This window comes from Alternaria rosae (assembly GCF_020736505.1).
Source record: "Alternaria rosae strain MPI-PUGE-AT-0040 chromosome Unknown BKA58scaffold_2, whole genome shotgun sequence".
NCBI classification, from domain to species: domain Eukaryota; kingdom Fungi; phylum Ascomycota; class Dothideomycetes; order Pleosporales; family Pleosporaceae; genus Alternaria; species Alternaria rosae.
Genome location: NW_025763571.1, coordinates 2,454,934 through 2,469,432, shown reverse-complemented (window position 1 = coordinate 2,469,432; position 14,499 = coordinate 2,454,934). Strand labels below are relative to the sequence as shown.

Here is a 14,499-nt window from a genome sequence, read left to right as displayed (position 1 = left end):
GTCTCGACGCCGTTGAACCAATTTTGATCGCTGCCGGCAGCATCTCGGAACCTTGACTGTCTCGATCCGACGGTGGAGACCGCAAAAGGCCCTTTAGGAAAGAGGATATAAGCCATGAGGGAGTCGCTACTGTCCCCAGTACAGAAACTCTGAGTTTGCTATCTTGTGCGGAGAAGCACAATGGTCGACGACGCCTCGTGGCGAATGCGGCATCCCATGCCGCCCTCACTCGCTACGCTTACCAGGGGTATTTCCGCGAACCTTACCAACGCATCGCCAGCTGCGCCTCGCTGAAACTACCCATCGAATACGAATTCGGATCATGGCTACAGGTTACCTTACCTCCCGACCAGATGCATGACCTCTGTCATACCTGTTGGGTGGCATGACGACGACTGCGCGGCAAACACCGGCCCAAACCGCCAATGAGGTGTACATGAAGACTCGTCAAGTATGGAGCAACTGTCGGCGCCATTGCTCCGTTTCATGACCATCCGTGGGACATGACCATCCGTGGGACATGCCCAGTCAGTACCAGTTTTGATGTTCGGGAAGCGGTCAGCCCGGAGTTGAGGCCATGTCGCCAGTTGGAACAGTGTTCAGAGGCCTAACATCCCGTCGAGGAGACCGTGTAGCCTCACTGACGGAACCCCTCGTCCTTGCCCATGCCAGATTTTGCGTGCACAGTTCCCTTTATCATACCAGAGCCGCATCAGCACTTGGAAAATATATCGCAAAAACTCCGGGACATCCATTACGGAATACCTGCCCATAACAGCCCAACGGGGGAATCTCGGCTAGTTACAGGCACCCTAGTAAGGCACTAACGAAGCTCCCGTCGCTTTGCAAGAACCGCCCGTGCCAACGCTGCAGGATGCCCAGCGGTCAGGCTAGGATGTTTCTCCAAGCAAGGTCCAGCCCACCAGACCGCCTAAGCCCCATGGCTTGCGACCGTGTGGTAGGCGTTTGACCGGCGTCCGACGCGCTGCCCTGCAGACTCTTTCCCCAGCCGTGGAACCAGGGACGCAGGCCGCTTCTCCATGTTAGATCATTGGACTCGCGAGCCATCAGCCCCATGTCAACTTGCGCAGTGATGCTAACTAGTTGAGTCTAATATGCACTTTGGACGCTTGGGCTTTTCAATCGTCCAGGTTACCTAGGTGCGAATGAGCATTCATTCAAGCACAATGACACAAGGAACCTTCGATGATATCTCCCCGAGTGTAGGCGCAACATGTCTGTTGTACTAATAGGAACCAGCGGATCCGCTCGGCGACTGCATTCCTCATCAAGTAGATGACGAGACGTTCCCACACTAGCTTGTCCTCCAACATGGCTTCCACTCCTACCACCACTGCTCCGGTCAAGCGGGCTTGCGATAGGTACGTCGCCGTCGGTACATATTCACATGCCACACCACTAACATCATCAACTTGTAGCTGTCACAGAAGAAAAGTAAAGTGCATTGGCGAAGGCACGGCCCCTTGCAAGAACTGCGTCTCTGCTGGCCTTGCATGCACATACAATGCCATCCCACAGAAGAAAGGACCTAAAGGCAGTCGTGCCAAAGTCCTGTCCGAACTTCGCGAAACTCAACGCAATGCCCAACTTGCTGCTGGATTCCCAACTGACCTTGGCTTCGATGGCCGGTCATTATCCTCGACATTCGCTCGCACGCCGGGCCTCATGCCCCCCGCTCTCGTCGAGAGTTGCATAGAATACTTCTTCGCCCATGTCTACCCTTCAGAACCCGTCTTGCACCGCCAAAGAGCGCAAGAAGCCGCCGTTGGTATGGACCGCTCCACCGAGGCGTATTGCATGGTAGTCGCACTATGTGCATACGTTATGATCCAGGCCAACCACAAACCATCCGTCAACGTCTTACCACGACCAGAGATGGTCCACATGTCAAACGTCGGCATCGGCCATGTCCTCCTAGAAGAGTCCGTCCGTGTGCGACAAGGCTACGACCACCGCGAGAACCCCTCCCAGATGAGCGTGCTCACATCATGGTTCTACTCTGGTTGCTACTTTGGACTTGCGCGCGAGAACACAGCATGGGCATACCTCCGGGAAGCCACCACACAAGCGCAACTGCTAGGCATGCACGATGAGGAGACTTACAAACATGACCCTCTGGATATCTCGCGCAAGCGCGTCCTATACTGGCTCCTCTTTATCGCTGAGAGGTACGACTTCACATCCACGCGTCTTCCTAGACCCTTTGCTAATTGCATGTAGGACCTATGCCCTACACAAACACCGCCCAATCACATTATACCCCACCATTCACCCTCCTTCGCTGGACGAGGTCCCCTCCGATCGACCCATTGCCGTTGGCCTGGAACTTATGATCAACATGTTCAAGATTATCGACGACACATACATCAACCTCTGGAACCGAGTGCACAACACACATGCAAGCGCTGCATGGATTACGCAAATTCAAACCCAGCTCTCCGAGGCGGTACCAGCATACTTCGAGTGCACAGAGGTCCAGGAAGTGCAGATTCGCATAACTCAACAATGGCTACGATCGCAGACATGGCAGCTAAGTGTCTGCCAGGGTCTTGTGAGCAGCGTCTCCAACGACATCCCACTCACATTCAAATACCCAATCGAAATCGCAAGGGACCTCCTCACAATTTCGCATCAATTCTCGCAACAAGCCATGGAGATGCACGGCGTCGGACTGGTGAGTATTTTCCCGTTAATTTTCCGCATCATCACTCTCCAATTTTTGGAGACTGTCACCGCTAGAGCCCCTCCATCTCTTGCTGCAACAATCCCTGTTGGATTCGATCGCGCTAGTGCCGCACTAGGCAACGTCTATCTCTGACGTCTATGCCCTGACTAGCCAAACTGGCAGCACTGTCCCTTCCACCCATACCCCTGCCACGTTTTACCCTATCTGTCACGCCAAACGTTAGCTAACAGCGCTGCAGATCGAGAAGCTATTCGACATTGCGTGTTGTCTAGCAGATGTCGTTGCATGCACATCGTTTTCGCCTGATGCTTTCGCTTTGGGCCCTCGCGACTATGTATCGCGTTTCCTCACACTGATATCGACTCTTCGTGGAGGACAGACTCGATACCTCCCTCTACTCCTCACCAAGCTCTCTGAGGTCCTCCCGAACCTTCCGCTTCCCCGGTCTCTGAACCTCCCCCAGACGGTTCCCGCTTCGACGCTCGGCTTAAATTCTACTGGCTCGGGGACACTTCCCTCCAATGTCGCCGACGACTACTCGGCAAACCCGAACGCAACGTCGCCCTCGTATCCTAACAACGATCTGATTCGTCGACTGGCCGCGCAGACTGGAGCCCAACTCCCTTTCAATACGACCCAGCATTCCATGGTCAATGTACCTACCACGCACGTAGGCGACATGTCCCTGTACGACTCTTCCCACAGTACAGCGCATTCCCACTCCTCTAGCTCAGCTCCTAGGAGCACTTCCACGACACCGGGCCCCTACGAGACTCCTATGGCACAACGGGGGTCGCAACTCGTAGGTCATCCGACCATGCAATTACCCACTTCGCACGGCCACATGCAGAGTCATCACATGGGCGTTAATGCCACAGCATACGACCCACGGTTTTCTATTCAGAGTTACCCTGTCGACCCTATGATGTACAAGCAATAGTTTTTTCTTTCTTTGAAGAGTAGGAATATCAACAACGGCGCGGTGGAGTTTCCGGTCCTGACAATGGGCCAATTTTAGATTCGGTAGCATGGTATAGCTTTTGACCATTCAAGTAACGTTCAGCTTTTACAACGGCAAACACCCTACAATCTTCGAGTGATCAAAGCTTCGAAAAGGAGCACGTGGAACACGGACGACGTTGAACCGCGATGTCACAAGATCCAAAAGCGTCATATTTGCCAGGGCTCAGCACACGAATACCGCGATTCCCGGTCATTAGCGATCTAAAGAGCTACGAATGTCAATCCTCCGGTAGTTCTTCCGACGGGAAGGAGCTCATGGTATCAGAAGCACACGTGCGGGAGGATGAGCTTGCATGCAGCACTAAGTCCACCGTGGATATTTTAAGCGATTTGACATGTGTACCATGGGTTAATCGACGCACCGGCTTGCCTCTTCAAGATGAAGTGTCAAGGGCCATCCATGTGCTGGATTACCACAGCCATGGCCCGGACGTCCTTCTCGATCTCGAAGATTACGAAAGCGTAGCCAAGAGATGAGCACTGGCACTCTGAATCCTTGGAGGTGGACAATGATTGACTGCGGAACGACGCGGTTAGGTCTGGGAAAGCCGGTTTTGACATGACATGGTCCCACACTATTGCGGCTGTGTAGCTTCGACGGGACCCGCAACGAGGGAAGGGTATGGCAATCCCGGCCTGTCGTTATTACAACACGAGTTCGGAATCTCCCGACGCGTGCAGGATGAAGATCATGAAGCTTAAAGAGCAAGGTATGCGAACCCGGATAAATGGTTCACAAAGGAAGAATAGGGAGAAGTGAGCCCTAGTACGCCTAGCATTTTGTACACGCGTTCAACTTGCTTGTAGTAAAGTCAATCGCCTATGCATAAAAGAATTCCAAAATAGCGAAACATGATAGGTGTGGCGAAGCAACTTGGGCAGCCTTAGCTACACAAGACACGTCGAAAACGTTAAAACCTCGCGAAACACGTCGTCATGCCACATGCCATATCCCACGCGACTTTGCCATATGCAACAAGGTAGCGACTCATGTCCATTGGGCTGCAACAGGGCTTTCATTTTACCATATGGGCACCAATCACACGATTCGCGTTGAGAGTGTCTCAAGCTTTATCTCTGGGGTCGGCCCGTCTAACGTCGGAGCGTTTGCTTAGGCGCTTTTCGCAAAAGTTTCCTCCGAGCAATGAGTGACAGCCGGCCGGGGACGGGGGTGGACCATGTCGCGGTTCTGGCGCTGGAGGCGTTGATGGGACCCTGGGGATCAGGGACGGGTCAGCCTCGTGGGAGGGAGAGTAAAAGGCTTGGTCTTTTCGAGAAGAAAGTCGATTGCGCGTTCCTGTCTTGGTACGAAAGGCCATGTCTCCAACGGCGACGGAAAGGCTTGGCGCGACGTGATCAGATGGACCGTGAACCCAAGGGAAGGGTCAGACTTAGTCTCCATGGTGAGAATGCATCGCCGTCTAAGAATGCGTCGCCGTCTTAGAGTTCGCTATCATCCGGTGGCCTTTGCCGCCCTTGCAACACACAGAGGCATTGCGCGATTAGTCGTACGTTGCTGTCGCGCACGACACGTTAGTATTGCGAGGTCTTGGGCATAGTTTGGTACAGCGCACGCACTGGGTCTGAGACTGGCGGTTTGAGCATTAGCATTGTTGAGATTTGCTGCAATTACAGCTGGCCCAATTGCCCAACGTGGTCTACGACGTCGTGACGCTCGATCATGGGGGTCCCATCGTTTGCAAAAAAAACTTTAATCCCCTACTCCTCTTGTAGCAAAGTGGCGACTATACCAACTTACTCCATGCTCCTCCCATGCAGCGGTATCTTCCACCCTTTTGCACTCCTTCGTCTATGCTTCTCTCCGGTCGGACCGAATTCCACAGCGCTACGTTTCGCACTCCGCTGCCATCCCAGTGATGACCACGCCGAGTGATCAGGAACCGATCGCCGGGCTCTACGAAATGGGGCATCCTTCCCCTCCCTGGGCGCTTGGAGATGCAAAAGGTCTCGGCTTTCGGGTCAGTCATGTGAGCATCGCAATCGTTCAGCGGACTTGCAGGTCGTCGCATCAATCATTCGCGCTACGTCGCATGTGGTAGGCGCAGCTGACTAAGACGCCTGCAGGAGCTGATTGGCGGTTAAAAAGACCGCTGACTCGTACTCGGTTGGCGTGTGCGGCACATGAATCCCAGGCGGTGGTAGTTGTACATCCCCGGATGCTCCCATTCGCTCCCTGGTTAGCTGCACAAATTATTATTGTTCAATATTATACAGATGTGGAATGGAACGCACGGCATGCAGCGGTAAGATGCGATGCGACATTTCTGCTGCGCAGCGACAACGGAACGGATGCTCATTTCGCAATCTATCATCTGATCCACTGCGACATCGGGACGATGCTCATTACTTCACTTCATTCTCATTGGTGCGGAGTCTCCCTTGAACCGCTGATTCAGCTTTGCTGCCCGGGCAGAATAAAACCGCGGTTCAGACGTCCTTAGAACCACACTACGTGTTGCTTTTGCTGCACGCCATTGTGCGTCTTGCAGCGGCATACCTCAGACCGGCTTGAATCTCGGGACGTCGTATGGCTGGGATGTGCATGCACCATTACACCGGACGCGCGCGCCGTCGCTGTGCAAGGCTGCAAACGTCCAGCGTTGCAATTGAAAAAGGTCTTGTGATCCTGGCCTCGATGGTTCGCGGTGTTAATCGTGACGACGCTTTTGCTTTTGTGCCTTGCGTTGTCGGGAACGCCTGGCCCAATCATGTCCGGCTTGGCCAAGCTCGATCTTCGTGTACTTCAAAAGCCGCGGCTGGGGATGCGCATCGCGATCGCAAGAGCTGCAGTTGCGAAGGGAATCGTAACCCGAGGCTCACTTGATCATCATATTGCAGCCAGTAAGTGCAGCCACGGTCCAGTTGTCCGTCCCAGTCGGCACTCAGACGTGTCCCGAGAATATGCAGAGATTCAGCGTAATCGTTCTTTGCGCTCGAATGCGAGGGATCTACTGCAATCGGTGTGCCACAAGCGCATGTCCGTCCCCAAGGATCCGGAAGCGCGGATCGCCTTCTCCCGTTCAGGGTCTTATCGATACATGCCAGTAAAGCCTCTGGATCCTTCACCTTCCTAGACATATGCGCTGAGCCGAATCTTGTCCAAGCGATGGAGGTGCGGAAACGTTCTGTTGCGCTCTGATCGGTGAACTCCGTAGGTCTCACTGCACATGGATGTGCGGCCCCGCATTGGCGGGTCACCAGAATGATGTGGCTGAAAGTCGGATCAAGTACCTAGGTAATCTACGCTGCATATTCAGATGCAAAACCGACCTCACTCTTACACATACTCACGGAACTGCACTGCCGTGTATGGAGATCTTACCTGGATGCTGCTTGATGATCTTATTCCACGTTAGGTACTCATTTGCGATGGTAGTGTATGAGAACCGGCATTCATTGGATCACCACCAATATTTTCCAACAATTTCATGCATATATCGTGTCATTTGCTATCTGGTATAGTATTTTCTTTTCTGACACTGATAGAGGACAGAGCAATAGCCTATTGACTGCCAATTGTAGCAAGTCCACACCCGTTACAGACGATGAGCATGACATCACACATTCTATATTCCAGCCCATCAACTTCAAAGTCGACCATGAATTTCCTATCAAACGTCCCAGCCAATCAAACAATATCACCAGAAGTGTCACATTCACATACCGATGATTTCACTTCACCGTTCAAATGCCACGTTGTCAGCATTCCTCTTCTGCAAGATGCTGTCGTCATTGCGTTCTCGCCTGTTCCATGCATCTCAATTTTTCAATCTTCCAATATATTCCCCCAGTCACCACCTACACTAAATCCTTAGACCTTGTTGCCGACGCTGCACCACCGTTGCTTGCTTCTTGGCTCCATGCCGTGGCTCCATCTCCCGTGTCCCCGTCTACCTGCCTCCGCGGAGATTAAATTTGTGTGACTGCACACAGACCAACGGGATGTGAGCGTAACAGAACCTGTCTTCATGCGCGAATGGTTGTTGCAAGTAGGATACAGAGATAAGGAGAAGAACGAGAGATGTAAGAGTTGAGTCAATCAAGTCGATGTAGCTTCAACACCTCGCTCTTCTCCGCTGCCTCGCCACCTTCCATTCAAGCAGGCGACCATGTTCAGCCCACACGACATGAAGCAATCATTACAACGTCTTGTTCGGTACGTAGCAATAACCAAGACGTCTCCATCGGCATCTTCGGCGCCTTCGGCGTCTTCGGCACAGCCACTCTACACATCCTCTTTCCCGCCCATCTCCACTTACCACATTCGCCCCTATCCGACGCACTAGGAGCTGCAGTCACTACATACTTTTTTCCCTTTCCGTCGAAGATTCTACGTCAATTCCACATTAATGCAGGGGACTTCCGCTAGCGGAGCCGCGGAAATAACTTTTAGACACTGGATATAACACATCCGTGCATGAATTGCTCGATGAGGCGCTTCTTCTTCTGCCTGCTTGACCACGTCGCCGGTGAGCATGCGGGCCGAGAGCGAGCGCATGGCATGTGAACAGGGTATAGACACGGGTGGACTGGAGACAAGGGATTCCTTGTAGAGGCGTTCACACGCAGCGTGGCTTGTCAAGCGAGTATAGACAGGTCATACGGAGATTTGGTAGAGCTGTGGTGATGACTTGCAGAGGTGTTCCGCGGCGTCGCTTACCAAGCGAGGAGGAAGAGGTCATGCAGAGTCTTAGTGTCGCATGCTTTGGATATATGCATGGTCTTCTATGAGGCAAGGGTGGGACTTGAGGCAGTGCTGCGGAGCAGCGTGAGCTGAGAAGGTTGGGCTTGCGACTAAGAAGGGCGACAGAACCGGGCAAACAGATTGGTGAAGATGTCCATGCTGACGATGTCTGCGTGGGGGTTTGTAATGTCTAATTACGGTTACTAGCTACATGTATGCAAAGCGATTGCATACTAGAAGAGAGTGTTGAATGTCTTCCTTGGCGGTACGTTTCCTAGTTCTTTTGATAATGTACTATCTAGTGTGTTTTTCAATAATATATACGCTTTATCGAGGCTTGCGTAACTCGTATAGATATGAGAGGATTTAATAAAGATGTGTACAAAATTAGAACCTCTTATTAAAAAGAATGTTCTAAAGTATAGTTTGCTGGTAGTACTGAATGCTGTGGTTCGATAAGAGAGCTTCTTGGAAGGAGAGCCGCGGTTCCCTGGAAAGGAAATATCTTGAGTTTATAGCAACTGCTCTTGACTCTTGACCCCTTTGATAGTAGGCGCGACACTTGGTCTTAGTATCAGATAGACGGACTAACAATGTACAAGAATATAGGACATGTCCAACGCGGACTTGTTGCTTGAAGAGTAGGTCGCGCATACCTCTCTTATCGATCGCCTTTCCGACGTCCGCACCGCTTGGAGCAGTTCAAGAAAGTGAGACGTACCTAGGTAGACGTTTTAGAATAGAGTACCTAGACAACCCGATGAAGCGGCACAATGAGGCATAGAAAGACAATAGAGCGAATAGATACACTTTTGTTGGTAGCGATAGTGAGAAGCATACATACTCCAACTCAGCTTGTCCAAATACATACTTGGTCAGAGCCTCTTTCTACCCCGGCTTCACATCCCCAAACCACCCCCCACCTTTTCCCCTAAAGCTGTTTTCTAGCTACCTACTAATCTACCTACCAATCTACCATCGTAAAACCTAGTATCTTCCACAAGTCGATCACATCTTTACAGAAGCTCACGTCGTCCAGGCCTTTCTGACTCTCCGGGACGATACAATTCGTGTCGTAAACCCATTCCAAACCGAAACAAGATCAGGCCCCAGTCTGAGTCAAAGGGGCAGTTTCTTACTCGCTGAAACTACCAACGCACACAGCACTTCATACACACCGCGTTTCCACCACTTCCTCCATCACACCACACCGTACCGTACCATATCACACAAAGCAAATACCACGAACCAAACTACAACATGGTACATACATCACTCAATGTCACCAGTCCCTCACACTAACTCGCACAACATCTCCCTTCCCACCTCCTTCGCACCACGACTCCCTTCACCATACTACACCAACCCTCACAAACCAAACTACACCATCACGCCACAGCATCACAGTACTCAACCCCAAAAGAAAAAAACTGTTACAACGCCAAAGCGCGTACGGATACATTTATACAAAAGCCACACAAACTATGCTCATTCTATTTACTCTTCTCATCATCCATTTCAATTCCAGTCTCACAACGTAAACATGCCATGCCATAACGCTTCAATCAGCCCAAGCCAAGCAGGCCAGGCCAAAAAACAATATCAACAATCAGAACAGGCTCAGCAACTCACAAACGCCAGAGAAATGCAACTCGCAAACGACCATGCTTTCAAACCTTTTCTGTTTCATCTCATCACCTCCAAACCGCGGAGTCGTCACGATTATGAGAACTCAACACGACTCCCCCCTAACCTCGCCTGCTTAGCCTGTGCACGTTCTGCTCTTCGCCTTCTCCTGTTGGAGTCGTAGTTACTTAGATCTGTTTCGGTGCCGTAGACGGGGCTGCTGAGGACAGTATCTGCCGCAGCCGGAATAGGGGGCGGAGGAGGGAAATTGGCTTGATCAGGTGCTAGATGCTGTTGGCCATTTCCGAACATGGGTGGAGGGCCAGGTGGGGGCGGAGGAATAGTAGCTTCGGGCATGCGGAGGGTGCTCGAGCTGGGCATGGGCATTGGAGGAGGAGGAGCGCCAGATTGCTGGGCCATTTCAGCGGCTTGGGCAGCTTCCATGGCTTCGGTTCTGCGCCAGCGGTCGCCGCCTACGCCGCTCATGGAACTTACGCTGCCGGTGCGATTCTTTCGTTGGCGATCTCGGCGGCGGGCTTCGCGTTCTGCGGCGGCTTCTTCTTCGTTGAGGCGGCGGAGGGTTACGTGGCGACCGTCGTTGTGCATCTTGACTTTGACGGATACAGGAGGGGAGGCCACGTCGTCTCTACTGCCGCGGCGTTCCCTTTTGGTAGGCGATCCGGCAGAAGTGACTGTAGCTGCCGCAGCTGCACCAGCAGGTATTATTGGAGCGTCTCCTGTGCGACGTCGGCTGTGGTGACGACCTCCAGGTGAGTCGTAAGCTTCGGAACCAGAATCTGACAGGACACTGTAAACACCTGCGCGAGGGGGACGGCTAGGGTTGGGCGTGACGGTGGAATCCATGGGTCGAGATGGGCGCTGCGCTACCGAGGGTGTGATGCCGGTCATATCGCTCTCAGACAGAATAGTGGACGGCGGTCGGTTGCCTCTCCTTGGAGGTGCTCCATCACCCGTATACTTCTTACGGCGTTGGCTGTTCATGCGAGCGACTCGTTCCTCTTCCAGATCTTGTTGTCTCATTTCTTCCACACGGTCGTCTTCCTTCTTCTTGCTGCGTTTACTCAGAGAGTGCTTCAGGAAACCAACGACTCCCATCGTAGCAACACCCTCCTTGAGTCCATACTGTCGATCCCTAGGCCTCATCTCAGTCTCTTCGCTGAGGCTTGTCCGACTGTCGAAAGAGTCAATGGAGGTAACACTTCCAGTTGGACGGTGACCTGGTCGCATAGCACTTCCAGACAATGCCGATGCTTGTGGGTTGTCTCGACGCCAGTCGTTTCGACGGTTTGCTGGAGATTCGGGTGCCCTTCCTTCTTCGAGCCTGGAGATATCGGTCTGAGTGACTTCGGACGGCCCCAAGGGGCGGCTGTAACTGAAGTCGCTCCCTGTCTCGGTCGGAGGATGTTTTGGCTTGCGATTGAATAGCTTCTTGACGGCGAAAATACCTCCAGCTGCGGCCCCGGCTCCTAGGAGACGGTCCTTCCACGTGGAACCTTTGTTGCGATCGGCACCGTATTTCTCGTCGCTCAAGTAGGATTCAGTGAACTCAGATTCGGCAACGCGGGAGCGGGAATCACGGCGGGACCGAGAGTCGGGTCGGGAACTAAGAACTGTGCCACCGTGCCTGCTGCGGGTGCGGCTTCGGGATCTTCTTGAACCCAGGGCGGCTAAACCTGCACCGGCTGCTCCTGCTGCTGCGAGCTTTCCAGCACCAGGGCCTCTACTCGTGCGTCGGCTTATCCTGGTACTGTATGAGCGGTCGGTGATGTAGGTGCTACGATCATCAAAGTCCATCTCGGGCTGGGTCCTGTAGGAAAGAACGAAGTAGAGGATCACTAGGATGAAAGTCCACACTGCGAAAAGGATGAACAAGGCCAGTGGTGATCCGTATAGTGTCAGGCCAAGGGGTATCTGTGCAAGTCCAAGCAGTGCAATCGTACGGCCTAGCCATTGATGAACCTATAAACGTTAGTCTTTGTTGCAATTGCGCATGTTGCTTACTTACCATAAGCTTGAGGGGGATCTTGAATCGCTCCTTGCCCTTTTCTAATTTATGAATGAGAGCGCCACCGAGAAATTGGACCATGACAAGGGTATATAGCGCAACGCCGATGCCGTGGTGAGGGTTGGTCAGAGACCTCTCGAGGCCAACAGCTTGGAAGCTGCAGACGATGGCAGCCGTCGAAAGAAGGACTGCTGCTACCTGCAACCAGATGTGGACTCGCAAGGCGGTTCGTGGGTTGCGGTGGTAGAAGCGAGCCATGAAGACAGCTGCCGGTATTACGAATAGGAAGGCAATGACTGCCAACACGCCGTGGGCGGTGATGAGAGCCTTGTAGCTGGCCATGCTGCGAAAGCGATTGCCCATGCCTGAGTAGTTAGTTCCTGTAGTCTTCTTCTAATGGCAGAGTTTCTTACCGTTCAATCGCATCGTCTCAAAGTTCGGGGCCTGCAAGTTGGGCAGCAGAAAAGTGTTGCGCTGCGAATCCCATGTGCCATCTCCCACATGCATCGTGGCCGAGTCGTAGACGCTCGACCCCGGGTCCGAGAGTTGGTTCGACATGATCGCAATAATGTTCCGTTTCCCGCTCAGTGGCCAATTCCTCCAGAAACAGTCGTAAAGTAGGTGCGTAAGTCGTTAAACACACCAGGCTGACGGACGAGGTAACGACAGAAAACCGGATTCTCGCTAACAACGCAAGCAAGCAACAATACGTGGAAACAGAGAGTCGTAACGTCGTGACTGGCGTAAGAATAGCGAAAGTGAGGCTCGCGCTGTCAGGCAGGTAGACGCAGGCCGGGACGAGGTGGTATAGTGGTGTGGTCGTGTAGAGCGTGTCCGGTTGGACAGCTCGCGGTGGTGGGGGAACGTCAGCTCCTGGCGCCGTGCACTTGGACGTCGTTGGGAAGAAGCGGTTTCCGAGGACTGCAGGGTGCGAAAGTCTTCTCTGAGGTACTGCAGCTGCAGATGTCACGAAAGGATGGAATCGGTAGCCAGCTCAATTAGCTCGTCGAGGGCTCCACCAGCCGCATGTTTATGGGTCGAATGGCCTGGCAACGTAATCGATAGGCCGTCTGGCGGTGAGTGGCTGGGGCCGGCCAACCACAGCGCGCCGCACCCCTGCACCCAGCCGCCCAGATTCTAAAACAACTCGAATTTCTGGTTTCCGAGGCCGATTGATTAGTCCGGCAGTCTGCTCTTGGGCGCGGATGCGTTGGCAGTGAGGCGAACCGTCACTAGGGCCCTAGGGGACATGTTCAAGCACCGTGTTCGCAGGTGCATTAGGCACGGGTTAGATTGCGCAGAGAGAAAATTCGTTTCAAGCAGTGGTATCTCGAGTCCATAACGCCGTAACAAGCACATCACACCCGCTCACCGCAAGGACGTCATCCCTCAACATCCAACATCTCCCTTAGCGCCTTTTCAGACGCTCGGAGCCATCTTCCTCTCTCTTCTAGTTCATCTCCGATTCCACCGCCCTCTTCCTTCCGTCTCCGGGCCTCTTTAGCTGCCGCCACGGTTCCCTGTTTCTGCGTCTCCAGTGGCCTCAGCTCGCGCTCCAGCTTCTCCAGATCTCTGGTTCGGTTCGGGATGGTAGCCTGCAGACTTGCGATCTGCGCATTCAGGGCTGCGAGCTCCGCCTCTCGTTCGCTGAGTACTCGCTGAGTTTCTGGAAGTGGGAGAGACAGCTCAGGGTTCGTTGAGACTGGCGTTTGCTCGTGCTTCAACTGTTCAATGCTCGCTTCTAGGCCTGCGATCTCACTTGGAAGTGACTCAAGCTGTTGTGTGCGTAGTTGAAGACCCTCGTAGCGTAGTGCGAGCTCTTTCCCCTTGTCCTCCAGCTGCTTCAGGATATCAGCTACCTCCAACTTGCGCTCCTTGAGCTCTGCCTTGAGACCCAGTATCTCCTTCTCCTTCTCGTCGTTCTCGTGAGCGTCGACCAGGCGGGGCGGGTTCTCCGTTATGCTGCGTAGGAACTTCTCCTTGGTGACCTGTTCGACGTAGCTGAAGCGTAGCTTGCTGAAGAGTTCCTGCGAACCATGTTAGACATGTCTCTCTGGTGGTGTTGTGAGGGTGCATACCTTGTAATGTAGTAGATCAGCCTCGAGGGCTGCCGGATGAGTGTCGCCATTCTGTTCGCTGTCCTCCGACGCCGCCGAATTGCGCTTCTTCGCGGCCTGTGGGAGATCCTTGGGCGATAGTGTTTCCGCAATAGCCAGGAGCTTGAGTGACTTTGACTGCTGTAACTGTTCCAACACTGCGGCTGGTGTTGGCGCCGCTGATTTCCGCTTAGGTCCCATTGTGTTTGTTGTATACGGACTGAAGGATTGAATGTTTGTTTGGGATCGCGAATGCCCGCGTAGGGCTGAGTTCCCCGCGGCGACTACCGCATGCAGCTAGCACGGCCCGCCGCGT

At 53.2% G+C, this 14,499-nt stretch overlaps 3 protein-coding genes across 3 annotated transcripts; 1 reads left to right on the top strand and 2 right to left on the bottom strand.

Moving 5' to 3' along the window:
* The first annotated feature begins 1,036 nt into the window (after positions 1 to 1,036).
* Positions 1,037 to 3,752, top strand: BKA58DRAFT_95133 (uncharacterized protein). The gene is made up of 4 exons (XM_046176261.1): positions 1,037 to 1,382; positions 1,440 to 2,189; positions 2,242 to 2,695; positions 2,946 to 3,752. Exons 1-4 carry the CDS (start codon positions 1,297 to 1,299, stop codon positions 3,645 to 3,647), a joined length of 1,992 nt encoding a protein of 663 aa, XP_046029233.1. The 5' UTR covers positions 1,037 to 1,296; the 3' UTR covers positions 3,648 to 3,752.
* A 6,039-nt stretch (positions 3,753 to 9,791) lies between these two features.
* Positions 9,792 to 13,104, bottom strand: BKA58DRAFT_95092 (uncharacterized protein). Its single transcript, XM_046176260.1, has 3 exons — positions 12,501 to 13,104; positions 12,088 to 12,452; positions 9,792 to 12,041 (listed from the first exon to the last, which is right to left on the bottom strand). Exons 1-3 carry the CDS (start codon positions 12,643 to 12,645, stop codon positions 10,158 to 10,160), a joined length of 2,394 nt encoding a protein of 797 aa, XP_046029232.1. The 5' UTR covers positions 12,646 to 13,104; the 3' UTR covers positions 9,792 to 10,157.
* Positions 13,105 to 13,274: 170 nt separating this feature from the next.
* On the bottom strand, positions 13,275 to 14,413 carry BKA58DRAFT_354472 (uncharacterized protein). Its single transcript, XM_046168616.1, has 2 exons — positions 14,166 to 14,413; positions 13,275 to 14,114 (listed from the first exon to the last, which is right to left on the bottom strand). Exons 1-2 carry the CDS (start codon positions 14,382 to 14,384, stop codon positions 13,470 to 13,472), a joined length of 864 nt encoding a protein of 287 aa, XP_046029231.1. The 5' UTR covers positions 14,385 to 14,413; the 3' UTR covers positions 13,275 to 13,469.
* Between the last annotated feature and the right edge of the window lie 86 nt (positions 14,414 to 14,499).